The sequence below is a fragment of the Salvelinus alpinus genome, chromosome 21 (genome assembly GCF_045679555.1).
Source record: "Salvelinus alpinus chromosome 21, SLU_Salpinus.1, whole genome shotgun sequence".
Classification (NCBI taxonomy): Eukaryota; Metazoa; Chordata; class Actinopteri; order Salmoniformes; family Salmonidae; genus Salvelinus; species Salvelinus alpinus.
Genome location: NC_092106.1, coordinates 33,013,430 through 33,026,314, shown reverse-complemented (window position 1 = coordinate 33,026,314; position 12,885 = coordinate 33,013,430). Strand labels below are relative to the sequence as shown.

The following is a 12,885-nucleotide window of genomic DNA, read 5'->3' as shown; positions in this document are numbered from 1 at the left end:
ATGCGATGCTTCATGGGGCGAGCGGTATAATCATGTTCTCGGACCCTGCAGATTACTGCGCCCCAGGAGTTCAGGTACTGTACATAGAATTTCAATGAGTAGAATAGACATCCTATTTAAAACAACAAAGAGATCTGTGAATTGAGAAACTATGTCCACTCTACTATTTGTGATGTCATGTGCAGCCATACCCCGCCGGGTGGAACCTTCCAGGTGGAGGGGCCCAGAGGGGTAATGTCCTCAACCTGAATGGGGCAGGAGACCCCCTCACGCCAGGGTACCCTGCTAAAGGTGTGTGTGTGTTCGTATAGACACATAGATGTTTCTGTGATAAAGGGGGACTATAAACATCCTCCCCCTCTTCTCCAGAATACACTTACAGGTATAACCTGGAGGAAGGGGTGGGGCTTCCTAAAATTCCAGTGCATCCTATTGGCTATCATGATGCCATCCAACTACTAAAGTGAGTATTATGATGGCAGCCAATCAGAGCTTACACACACAATTCCTGTGTGTAATGTAACTTCCTGTATGATGTCACCCTTGGTAGGAATATGGGAGGAGACATCCCACCCAATAACTGGAAGGGAGCGTTAAACGTGTCCTATCGGATTGGACCGGGCTTCACTGACGGCTTCAGTACACAGTAAGACACCATACACCTCTCCCTGAAGTCTCCTTCTCCCTTAGCCCTCTCTCTCCCTCCCTTCCCCTTCTCTAACCTCTCTCCCTGAAGTCTCCTTCTCCCTTAGCCCTCTCTCTCCCTCCCTTCCCCTTCTCTAACCTCTCTCCCTGAACTCTCTTCCTCTCCCCCTCCTTTTTAGTTTTTGGTGTGTAATTAATACCCCCTTTTTGGTGATTATGATCTGGTCTCATCGCTGCAACTCCCTAACAGGCTCAGGAGAGGTGAAGGTCAAGTCATGCGTCCTCCGAAACATAACCTGCCAAGCCGCACTTCTTAACACCCGCTCACTTAACCCGCCACAAGGAGTCACTAGAGCGCAATGAGCCAAGTAAAGCCCCCCCCCTCGGCCAAACCCTCCCCTAACCCGGATGACGCTATGGGACACCCAGTCACGGCGGGTTGTGCCACAGCTGTAGTCGAACCCCAGGCTGTAGTGACGCCGAAACTCTGCGATGCAGTGCCTTAGATCACTGCGCCACTCGGAAGGCCGTCCCCTCTCTCTCTCTAATTCTCTGGAGTGTTGCCCAGAGCAGTAGAATAGAGGCTCCTTGTGTGTTCTGTGAGGGAGAGATTGACACACACACACATTTTCACACAACGAGTAGGGCAGAGGTAGCCTGCTCCCAGATCTGTTTGTGCTTTTGCCTACACCATTGTCATTGTCAAGACAAACATGTTCTGCATGACGATTCTAATAAGGAGTTGGTAAGAGAACAGGAACAGATTGGCACCAAGGCTAGGGGTGAGGGAGGGGCTCTCTTTGTTCCCATCAACAACAGTGGAGGAGAATTGGGATTACTGAAACAACATCAATGTAGAGTCTCTGTCTCTGTCTCTGTCTCCTCTCTGTCTCCTTTCTGTCTCCTCTCTGTCTCTGTCTCCTCTCTGTCTCTGTCTCCTCTCTGTCTCCTTTCTGTCTCCTTTCTGTCTCCTCTCTGTCTCTGTCTCCTCTCTGTCTCTGTCTCTGTCTCCTCTCTCTCTCTGTCTCCTCTCTCTGTTTCTTCTCTGTCTCTGTATCCTCTCTGTCTCTGTCTCTGTCTCCTCTCTGTCTCTGTCTCCTCTCTCTCTGTCTCCTCTCTCTCTCTGTCTCCTCTCTGTCTCCTCTCTGTCTCTGTCTCCTCTCTGTCTCCTCTCTGTCTCTGTCTCCTCTCTGTCTCTGTCTCTCTGTCTCTGTCTCCTCTCTGTCTCTGTCTCCTCTCTCTGTCTCCTCTCTGTCTCTGTCTCCTCTCTGCCTCCTCTCTGTCTCTGTCTCCTCTCTGTCTCTCTCTGCCTCCTCTCTGTTTCCTCTCTGCCTCCTCTCTGTCTCCTCTCTGTCTCTCTCTGCCTCCTCTCTGTCTCCTCTCTGTTTCCTCTCTGCCTCCTCTCTGTCTCCTCTCTGTCTCTCTCTGTCTCTCTCTGTCTCCTCTCTGTCTCTCTCTGCCTCCTCTCTGTCTCCTCTCTGCCTCCTCTCTGTCTCCTCTCTGTTTCCTCTCTGCCTCCTCTCTGTCTCTCGCTGCCTCTCTCTGTCTCCGTCTCCTCTCTCTCTCTGCCTCCTCTCTGTCTCCTCTCTGCCTCCGTCTCCTGCCTCCGTCTCTGTTTCCTCTCTGCCTCCTCTCTGTCTCCTCTCTGCCTCCTCTCTGCCTCCTCTCTGTTTCCTCTCTGCCTCCTCTCTGTCTCCTCTCTGTCTCTCTCTGCCTCCTCTCTGTCTCCCCTCTGCCTCCTCTCTGCCTCCTCTCTGTTTCCTCTCTGCCTCCTCTCTGCCTCCTCTCTGTTTCCTCTCTGCCTCCTCTCTGTCTCCTCTCTGTCTCCTCTCTGTCTCTCTCTGCCTCCTCTCTGCCTCCTCTCTGTTTCCTCTCTGCCTCCTCTCTGTCTCTCTCTGCCTCCTCTCTGCCTCCTCTCTGTCTCCTCTCTGTCTCCTCTCTGTTTCCTCTCTGTCTCTGTTTCCTCTCTGCCTCCTCTCTGTCTCCTCTCTGTGGTTCTCAGGAAGGTGCGTATGAACATCCACACCAACAACCAGGTGACCCGGATATACAACGTCATCGGGAGGTTACGAGGGGCCGTGGAACCAGGTACCACTTCCCACAGACTTCTCTGAATGTTCTAGTAAGGGCCTGTTGACCGGCTTTATGGAAGCCAGGGGACAGGACGTTGGAAGACAGTTCAGAGCTGGCTGTACACAGTCTGGAGCTTCCTCTACACAACTCAACACAACTATCATCACTGTTTTGTTTCAAATACCTGGCACAACACTTGATTCACAACAGAATTAGGAGCACCGTAGATGTTGATTGTGGCCCCTCCCCCCCCTCCTCTTTCCGTTGTTGGCAGACCGCTATGTGATCCTGGGGGGCCACCGGGATGCCTGGGTGTTCGGGGGGATCGACCCGGTAACGGGAGCTGCCGTGGTGCACGAGAGTGTAAGGAGCGCCGGGAAACTGCTCAGAAAAGGTGTGTGTGTGGGGGTCAGATTAACATGCATTTAAAAACACACACACACACACACAAACCACTATATGCTGAGACAAGTCTTTATGACTGCAGCTGCATCATAAAAACATAAAACAGCAGACACAGGTGTAATCTGCATGCAAAACTCTGTAAGGATGACTGGTCCCATGCTGTAGCAGTCTGGAGTAGTTATCTGTATTGTTCTAGAATGTTCCCATGCTGTAGCAGTCTGGAGTAGTTCTCTGTATTGTTCTAGAATGTTCCCATACTGTAGCAGTCTGGAGTAGTTCTCTGTATTGTTCTAGAATGTTCCCATACTGTAGCAGTCTGGAGTAGTTCTCTGTATTGTTCTAGAATGTTCCCATGCTGTAGCAGTCTGGAGTAGTTCTCTGTATTGTTCTAGAATGTTCCCATGCTGTAGCAGTCTGGAGTAGTTCTCTGTATTGTTCTAGAATGTTCCCATACTGTAGCAGTCTGGAGTAGTTCTCTGTATTGTTCTAGAATGTTCCCATACTGTAGCAGTCTGGAGTAGTTCTCTGTATTGTTCTAGAATGTTCCCATACTGTAGCAGTCTGGAGTAGATCTCTGTATTGTTCTAGAATGTTCCCATACTGTAGCAGTCTGGAGTAGTTCTCAGTCATGTTCTAGAATGTTCTATCAGGCCTGTTTCCTCATATTATGTTTGACTCCGAGAAGTGCTGTATATTTTAGAGATTCAATGCATTTGACCCAGTGTGTGTTTTCTCTGGACTTTCTGTGTGTGTGTGTGTGTGTGTGTGTGTGTGTGTGTGTGTGTGTGTGTGTGTGTGTGTGTGTGTGTGTGTGTGTGTGTGTGTGTGTGTGTGTGTGTGTGTGTGTGTGTGTGTGTGTGTGTGTGTGTGTGTGTGTACTATAGGCTGGAGGCCCAGGAGGACCATAGTATTTGCCAGTTGGGATGCAGAGGAGTTTGGACTGCTGGGATCAACAGAGTGGGCTGAGGTACTACACACATGATGTGAGGTTGTGGCGAGGGACACGTGTACTGTAGTGTTCTGTTAACAGGAAGGATTAAACTCTAATCTAAATGTCTGTCCTGTCTCTTTCTCCTTGACAGGAAAACGCCAAAGTGCTGCAGCAGAGAGCAGTGGCTTACATCAATGCAGACTCAGCGATAGAGGGTGAGTTTGTGTGTGTGTGTTGGGGGGGTTGTGTGGGTTGTCACATGTGAAAATGACACTCAGGTGTGTGTGTGTGTGTGTGTTTCTTTGTGTGTTGCAGGTATGTACACATTGAGGATAGACTGCACTCCCTCTCTCCACACCTTGGTGTACGACATCACCAAACAGGTAAACTTGAATCAGCTGTCTATCAACTGTCTATTTCAGGATTACACTGTGGCGCGATGCTTTCCAGGAAGTAGCGTTGTAGTTTTTGAACTTTTGAACACTTTTTGAATGGTATTCAATGGGCAAAAACATAACGAATGGTTTTCAGCACAGAAACTTCATATAAGGCTTCTGGCAGAAGTATAATTCATCCACAAACACAAATGTAATTTTATATTGTGGTGGAAATTCTACCTTTAACTAATAATGAGGAGAGGCTAAATCAATAATTAGTCAAGGTATTACTTTTATTAAAAACGTATTATAATAAGGAGGCTGGTCGCCCCAGCCACACAGGTGAGATGGACTGAGAGCCTCCTGTACACAGAGTACAGGAACATTTATATAGTCACGCTACCCCATGCAAGCATCTGCAAAACACGTGACCCTATGTATGTGTATGTGTGTGTGTGTGAGGGGAGACAACTAGGGTTAAAGGTTGCCTCACTCTGTCGCAACTGAAAGGACAATATCGGCCAGAATGACAGGATGACACTCCATACATACTTCCCCCAAGTTGGGAAAGCAAGCGCCTTTGACTGTCGGCCCAGATGATGTATGGTTGTACTGGTCACACACACAGAAAACATGAGTCTTTGGCCCAGATACAGGCTCCAAACAGAACAAGAGCTCTGTTACTGGTGTGCAGGATATAACCTTTACTCTGTCTCCGATCAAGAGGAACCAGTCCGTTTCTGGCAATTCTTGGCTGAGTGGCCAGACATCATGGGGTCATTCTATACACTCAAACAGTCAGGACAGGCCTCTATTAATGAGCATACACACTTTTCTATCTTCTGTGAGTTAGTTTATATGACAATCTCAAACCCAATGCCTAGGCTTATAGACAGATGTTTTAGTACACAAGCATTAGTAAGGTTTAACTTCAAAATGCCCTCACAATATACAGTACCAGTGAAAAGTTTGGACACACCTACTTATTCAAGGGTTTTTCTTTATTTTTACTATTTTCTACATTGTAGAATAATAGTGAAGACATCAAAACGATGAAATAACACATATGGAATCATCTAGTAACCAAAAAAGTGTTAAACAATTCAAAATATATTTTAGATTCTTCAAAGTAGCCACGCTTTGCCTTGATGACAGCTTTGCACACTCTTGGCATTCTCTCAACCAGCTTCATGAGGAATGCTTTTCCAACAGTTTTGAAGGAGTTCCCACATATGCTGAGCACTTGTTGGCTGCTTTTCCTTCACTCTGCGGTCCAACTCATCCCAAACCATCTCAATTGGGTTGAGGTCGGGTGATTGTGGAGGCCAGGTCATCTGATGCAGCACTCCATCACTCTCCTTCTTGGTCAAATAGCCGTTACACAGCCTGGAGGTGTGGTTTGGGTCATTATCCTGTTGAAAAACAAATGATAGTCCCTAAGCGCAAACCAGATGAGATGGGCGTATCGCTGCAGAATGCTGTGCCTTGAATTGTAAGTAAATCACAGACAGTGTCACCAGCAAAGCACCCCCACACCATCACACCTCCATGCTTCACGGTGGGAACCACACATGCGGAGATCATCCGTTCACCTACTCTACGTCTCACAAACACACAGCAGTTGAAACCAAAAATCTCAAATGTGGACTCATTAGACCAAAGATTTCCAGCAATGACCATTGCTCGTGTTTCTTGGCCCAAGCAAGTCTCTTGTCATTGGTGTCCTTTAGTAGTTGTTTCTTTGCAGCAATCTGACAATGATTGCCTGATTCATGCAGTCTCCTCTGAACAGTTGATGTTGAGATGTGTCTATTACTTGAACTCTGTGAAGCATTTATTTGGGCTGCAATCTGAGGTGCAGTTCACTCTAATGAATTTATCCTCTGCAGCAGAGGTAACTCTCGGTCTTCCCAGTTTCATCATAGTGCTTGATGGCTTTTGCGTCTGCACTTGAAGATAGTTCAAATTTCAAAGTTCTTGAAATTTTCTGAAATGACTGACCTTCATGTTTTAAAGTAATGATGGACTGTTGTTTCTCTTTGATTATTTGAGCTGTTCTTGCCATAATATGGACTTGGTCTTTTACCAAATAGGGCTATCTTTTGTATACCACCCATACCTTGTCACAACACAACTGGTTGGCTCAAACGCATCAAGAAGGAAAGAAATTCCACAAATTAACTTTTAACAAGGCACACCTGTTAATTGAAATGCATTCCAGGTGACTACTTCATGAAGCTGGTTGAGAGAATGGCAAGAGTGTGTAAAGCTGTCATCAAGGCAAAGGGTGGTTACTTTGACGAATCTAAAATATATTTTGATTTGTTTAATACTTTTATTTAGTGACTACATGATTCCATTTGTGTTATTTCATAGTTTTGATGTCTTCACTATTATTCTACAATGTAGAAAATAGTAAAAATAAAGAAAAACCCTTGAATGAGTAGGTGTGTCCAAACTTGACTGGTACTGTATATATTAAATGAGTGTGTTTTCATGAATTTGATCAAGCCCGTTCAAAAGATTAGGGGACATGATACAGAAGTAAACAGAAGAGGTGGTTACTTTCACAGGGTGTAGAGCGACAGAGTTCCAGACTATAACACAACAATACCTCTCTGTAGGTGTCCAGTCCAGAGGAGGGAGAGGAGGGGTTGTCTCTGTATGAGAGCTGGCACAAGCGCGACAACTGGACAGATGACCGCGATGCACCCCGGTCAGACCCACTACCAACCACAACAGACTTATCACTCTGATCACATGCACTTTTATTGATTGATTTTATTTACATTTTAGATTTTTGTCATTTAGCAGATGCTCTTATCCAGACTGACTAATTTGGTGTATAAAAAATTACAATTATGAACCAACCTTTTGTGTTTTTTTCTCTTTCTTTCTCTCTCTCTCTCCCCCTCCCCCTCCCTCCCTCCCTCTCTCTCTCCCTCCCACCCTGTAGGATCAGTAAGCTGGGTTCAGGCAGTGACTTTGAGGCGTATTTTATCCGACTGGGCATCGCAGCAGGCAGGGCCCGATACACCAAGAACAGGGTGAGAGGGACATTATTCTGGGGGGCGGACGGGTGAACCTGGAGACAGGAGCACATTGCAGATGTCCTTTTGATACAATACAATAGCCCGCCACCACCAACATGGGGGTCATCATCGGGCATTTAAAGTAGGAAAACCCATTCATGTTTTATCATGCAAACAAAGCGGTGTGTGTATTCTACTTTGTAGAAGACGGAGCGGTACAGCAGCTACCCAGTGTATCACAGTGTGTATGAGACCTTTGAGTTGGTGGAGAGGTTCTACGACCCTTCCTTCCGGAAGCTCAGAGCCGTAGCTCAGGTCAGGGGAGGCCTCATCTTCCTATTGGCTGATTCACAGCTCCTCCCCCTGGATGCCAATCAATACGCTGGCTCTCTGACAAAGTACGCCCACACCATCGCTCAGCTGGGACAGAAACACCCAGATGCTCTTGTGAAATACGGGGTATCATTCGGTAAGAGAAAAACACACGTTTACATACAAAGACACTCATTCTGAATCCCCCATCACCTGCAAAGTCGAATTTGTTTTTGTCCAGATTCTCTGTTCTCTGCGGTGGAGAACTTCACTGTGGCTGCTAGGGACTTCCATGAGCGTCTCAACACTCTGGACAGGACAGAGTAAGAGAGCGTGTGTGTGTGTGTGTGTGTGCTTTCTAGCGTGTCTTCACAGGTTGTGTTTATTGTTGTGGAAGTGTGTTAACAGGTGTGTCCCCCCTACTCTCTCAGCCCTATACAGATACGTATGGTCAATGACCAGCTCATGTACCTGGAGAGAGCCTTCGTGGACCCGCTGGGTTTACCTGGCCGAACGTTCTACAGGTGAGAGCCAGCTACAGCACATACTCAGTGCTGTGTAATGTCTTCATGATCCGTTTAGAATCAGATTTTATTTTCTCTCACCCTCTTCCTTCTCTCCAGACATGTGATCTTTGCTCCCAGCAGTCATAATAAATATGCTGGCGAGTCCTTCCCTGGCATTTATGATGCGCTGTTCGACATCGAGCGTTCAGCCAATCCCAAACAGGCGTGGGATGAAGTGAGGCGACAGATCAGCATCGCTACGTTTACCGTCCAAGCTGCCGCCATGACACTCACACCCCCTGCCTAAACAAAAGATCTCACACACACACACACACACACACACACACACACACACACAGCACCTGAGAAAGACACACCAGCCCTGCCTTACACTCCATGCTTTATCTGAGCCAGTAGTCTGAAGCCACATCCTCTCCCAATGCTATCTGGCTGCTTTTAGTAAAACGGCACCATTTTGAAAATAAAATCAGACTTTTAATGAAGTAATGGTTTGTGAACTTCATCCCTCTGGTATAAAGATAGCCCATCCTCAGCAGTGTAATTACAATGTAGGTGCAGAGTTTTATTAAGTTTGTGTGATAGCACATTGTGTGATAGCAAAGAGTGAAACTAAATCACAGATTTCAGACGTGCTGTAAAACAACCCAAAACAAAGACAGTTAAAGCACGACCATTATGATTGCTAAGGTAAGAGAACATCGTTTGACCAGTTAAATTCGCTGGAAGGAAGCTGATATCAATAAAATGCCACACACAGTCTCAAATGCACTTAACAAAGAACAGGAGGACTGATCCATGTGTGTGTGTGCGTGTGTGTGGTCGAGAACTTCTGACTCGCTGTACCTAATTGCTCATTAGTTACAGATCCTGATCCATTAGTTACAGATCCTGATCCATTAGTTACAGATCCTGATCCATTAGTTACAGATCCTGATCCATTAGTTACAGATCCTGATGAGGGTTTCTATGGTGATAGCTGCCTGGATCTCTTTTCAGTGAGAAGATAGAGAAGGTAGTAGGAAGACCTGATGGTTATTGCCTTCAGACAGTGTTTCAGTGAGAAGATAGAGAAAGTAGTAGGAAGACCTGATGGTTATTGCCTTCAGACAGTGTTTCAGTGAGAAGATAGAGAAGGTAGTAGGAAGACCTGATGGTTATTGCCTTCAGACAGTGTTTCAGTGAGAAGATAGAGAAGGTAGTAGGAAGACCTGATGGTTATTGCCCTCAGACAGTGTTTCAGTGAGAAAATAGAGGAGGTAGTAGGAAGACCTGATGGTTATTGCCCTCAGACAGTGTTTCAGTGAGAAGATAGAGAAGGTAGTAGGAAGACCTGATGGTTATTGCCCTCAGACAGTGTTTCAGTGAGAAGATAGAGGAGGTAGTAGGAAGACCTGGTGGTTATTGCCTTCAGACAGTGTTTCAGTGAGAAGATAGAGAAGGTAGTAGGAAGACCTGATGGTTATTGCCTTCAGACAGTGTTTCAGTGAGAAGATAGAGGAGGTAGTAGGAAGACCTGATGGTTATTGCCTTCAGACAGTGTTTCAGTGAGAAGATAGAGAAGGTAGTAGGAAGACCTGATGGTTATTGCCTTCAGACAGTGTTTCAGTGAGAAGATAGAGAAGGTAGTAGGAAGACCTGATGGTTATTGCCTTCAGACAGTGTTTCAGTGAGAAGCTAGAGGAGGTAGTAGGAAGACCTGATGGTTATTGCCTTCAGACAGTGTTTCAGTGAGAAGATAGAGGAGGTAGTAGGAATACCTGATGGTTATTGCCTTTAGACAGTGTTTCAGTGAGAAGATAGAGGAGGTAGTAGGAAGACCTGATGGTTATTGCCTTCAGACAGTGTTTCAGTGAAAAGATAGAGAAGGTAGTAGGAAGACCTGATGGTTATTGCCTTCAGACAGTGTTTCAGTGAGAAGATAGAGGAGGTAGTAGGAAGACCTGATGGTTATTGCCTTCAGACAGTGTTTCAGTGAGAAGATAGAGGAGGTAGTAGGAAGACCTGATGGTTATTGCCCTCAGACAGTGTTTCAGTGAGAAGATAGAGGTAGTAGGAAGACCTGATGGTTATTGCCTTCAGACAGTGTTTCAGTGAGAAGATAGAGGAGGTAGTAGGAAGACCTGATGGTTATTGCCTTCAGACAGTGTTTCAGTGAGAAGATAGAGGTAGTAGGAAGACCTGATGGTTATTGCCCTCAGACATAGTTTCAATGCAGTGAATTTTAGTCTCTGCATTCCTAGTACAATGTCATCAGTGTCATTAGTACCCAGTGTAATTCTAGAGCTAAATACAAAAAGCGTACATACAACATACATACTGCTATCAGCCTACCATCAACAGGGTACAGGTTCATTCAAACATATGGGAGCAGCATGTACCGTGTGCTAGATTTCATTCTCTGTCTGGTTCTATGCATTCCACTTTCCATTCTCCTTCCCCCTCTCAGTGTGCGTGTCTGTGGGAGAGGGAAGGTCCAGATGAGCCCAGGTGATTGGCTCCAGTATATCACCTAGGAGACATGAGGGAGATCAATTATATGAATACCACAGAGATCCTATTAAATTACTTAGTAACTTAATAAGAGATTACTTAGAGATCTAATTGGTACTTTTTTTTACCTCCTTTTCTTCCTAATTTTGTGATTACGATCTGGTCTCATCGCTGCAACTCCCCAACGGGCTCGGGAGAGGTGAAGGTCAAGTAATGCGTCCTCCAAAACATGACCCACCAAGTCGTACTTCTTAACACCCGCTCGCTTAACCCGGAAGCCAGCTGCACCAATGTGTCGGAGGAAACACCGTTCAACTGATGACCAAAGTCAGCCTGCAGGCGCCCTGCGGATACCTCTGCTGCAGTCCTGAGGAGAGAAACCCCCTTCTAACTTCTCTCTGTTATGGATACCTCTGCTGCAGCCCTGAGGAGAGAAACCCCCTTCTAACTTTAGCATATCCACATTTCATCTCCACTTCTAACTTAGGCATAGGAAACTTTAGAAAGGCCTCTACTCTTCTATCTCAGAGAGGGATGCCAAGAGTGTGCAAAGCTGTCATCAAGGCAAAGGGTGGTTACTTTGAAGAATCTAAAATCAAAAATATATTTTGATTTGTTTAACACTTTTTTGGTTACTACATGATTCCGTATGTGTTATTTCATAGTTTTGATGTCTTCACTATTATTCTGCAATGTAGAAAATAGTCAATAGTAAATAGCCCTTAAACAACAATGCAGTTAAGAAAATACCTTTTAAAAAAAAAAAAGGAAAAAAAAAATAGATAAGAATAACAAATTATTAAAGAGCAGCAGTAAATAACAAATCAAATGTTATTTGTCACATACACATGGTTAGCAGATGTTAATGCGAGTGTAGCGAAATGCTTGTGCTTCTAGTTCTGACCGTGCAGTAATATCTAACAAGTAATCTAACAATTTCACAACAACTACCTTATACACACAAGTGTAAAGGAATGAATAAGAATATGTACATGTAAATATATGGATGAGCAATGGCCAAATGGCATAGGCAAGATGCAGTAGATGGTATATAGTACAGTATATACATATGAGATGAGTTATGTTGGGTATGTAAACATTATATAAATGTAAACATTATATTCTTTTAAAGTGACTAGTGATACATTTATTTCATCAAATGTTTTATTATTAAAGTGGCTAGAGATAGCGGAGTTAAATACAGGGGGTACTGGTACAGAGTCAATGTGCGGGGGCACAGGTGTTGAGGTAATTGAGGTAATATGCACATGTAGGTAGAGTTATTAAAGTGACTGCATAGATAACAGAGAGCAGCAGCGTAGAACGAGGGGGGCAATGCAAATAGTCTGGGTAGCCATTTGATTAGATGTTCAGGAGTCTCATGGCTTGGGGGTAGAAGCTGTTTAGAAGCCTCTTGGACCTAGACTTGGTGCTCCGGTACCGCTTTCCGTGCGGTAGCAGAGAGAACAGTCTATGACTAGGGTGGCTGGAGTCTTGTTATTACCGAATCTTAACACCTGGTGGCGGCCCGTCCTGGATCCAGTTGCAGAGGGAGGTGTTTAGTCCCGGGTCCTTAGCTTAGTGATGAGCTTTGAGGGCACTATGGTGTTGAACGCTGAGCTGTAGTCAATGAATAGCATTCTCACATAGGTGTTCCTTTTGTCCAGGTGTGAAAGGGCAGTGTGGAGTGCAATAGAGATTGCATCATCTGTGGATCTGTTGGTGTGGTATGCAAATTGGAGTCGGTGTAGGGTTTCTGGGATAATGGTGTTGATGTGAGCCATGACCAGCCTTTCAAAGCATTTCATTGCTACAGACGTGATTGCTACGGGTTAGTAGTCATTTAGGCAGGTTACCTTAGTGTTCTTGTGCACAGGGACTATGGTGGTCTGCTTGAAACATGTTGGTATTACAGACTCAGACAGGGAGAGGTTGAAAATGTCAGTGAAGACACTTGCCAGTAGGTCAGCGCAATCAAATCTATTTATAAAGCCCTTCTTACCTCAGCTGATATCTCAAAGTGCTGTACAGAAACCCAGCCTAAAACCCCAAACAGCAAGCAATGCAGGTGTAGAAGCACGGTGGCTAGGAAA

At 45.4% G+C, this 12,885-nt stretch overlaps 1 protein-coding gene and 1 long non-coding RNA gene across 2 annotated transcripts in view; one reads left to right on the top strand and one right to left on the bottom strand.

Annotated features, from left to right (window-relative positions):
- naalad2 (N-acetylated alpha-linked acidic dipeptidase 2) overlaps positions 1 to 8,784 on the top strand; it is a 15,384-nt gene extending 6,600 nt beyond the window's left edge. The window contains exons 6-20 of the mRNA XM_071357801.1: positions 1 to 74; positions 186 to 291; positions 370 to 463; positions 551 to 646; positions 2,648 to 2,733; positions 2,993 to 3,112; positions 4,008 to 4,090; positions 4,206 to 4,269; positions 4,370 to 4,437; positions 7,056 to 7,147; positions 7,388 to 7,478; positions 7,668 to 7,932; positions 8,017 to 8,098; positions 8,207 to 8,299; positions 8,399 to 8,784. The exon at positions 1 to 74 is cut by the window's left edge and continues 7 nt beyond it. Coding sequence (XP_071213902.1) covers positions 1 to 74; positions 186 to 291; positions 370 to 463; positions 551 to 646; positions 2,648 to 2,733; positions 2,993 to 3,112; positions 4,008 to 4,090; positions 4,206 to 4,269; positions 4,370 to 4,437; positions 7,056 to 7,147; positions 7,388 to 7,478; positions 7,668 to 7,932; positions 8,017 to 8,098; positions 8,207 to 8,299; positions 8,399 to 8,588 — 1,604 coding nt within the window. The 3' untranslated portion in view covers positions 8,589 to 8,784. The remainder of the gene's footprint in view (positions 75 to 185; positions 292 to 369; positions 464 to 550; positions 647 to 2,647; positions 2,734 to 2,992; positions 3,113 to 4,007; positions 4,091 to 4,205; positions 4,270 to 4,369; positions 4,438 to 7,055; positions 7,148 to 7,387; positions 7,479 to 7,667; positions 7,933 to 8,016; positions 8,099 to 8,206; positions 8,300 to 8,398) is intronic.
- Positions 8,785 to 8,849: 65 nt separating this feature from the next.
- LOC139548256 (uncharacterized) lies at positions 8,850 to 11,529 on the bottom strand. Its single transcript, XR_011669682.1, has 2 exons — positions 10,921 to 11,529; positions 8,850 to 10,811 (listed from the first exon to the last, which is right to left on the bottom strand). It is a non-coding gene; the product is annotated as an uncharacterized lncRNA (long non-coding RNA).
- Positions 11,530 to 12,885: the final 1,356 nt, after the last annotated feature.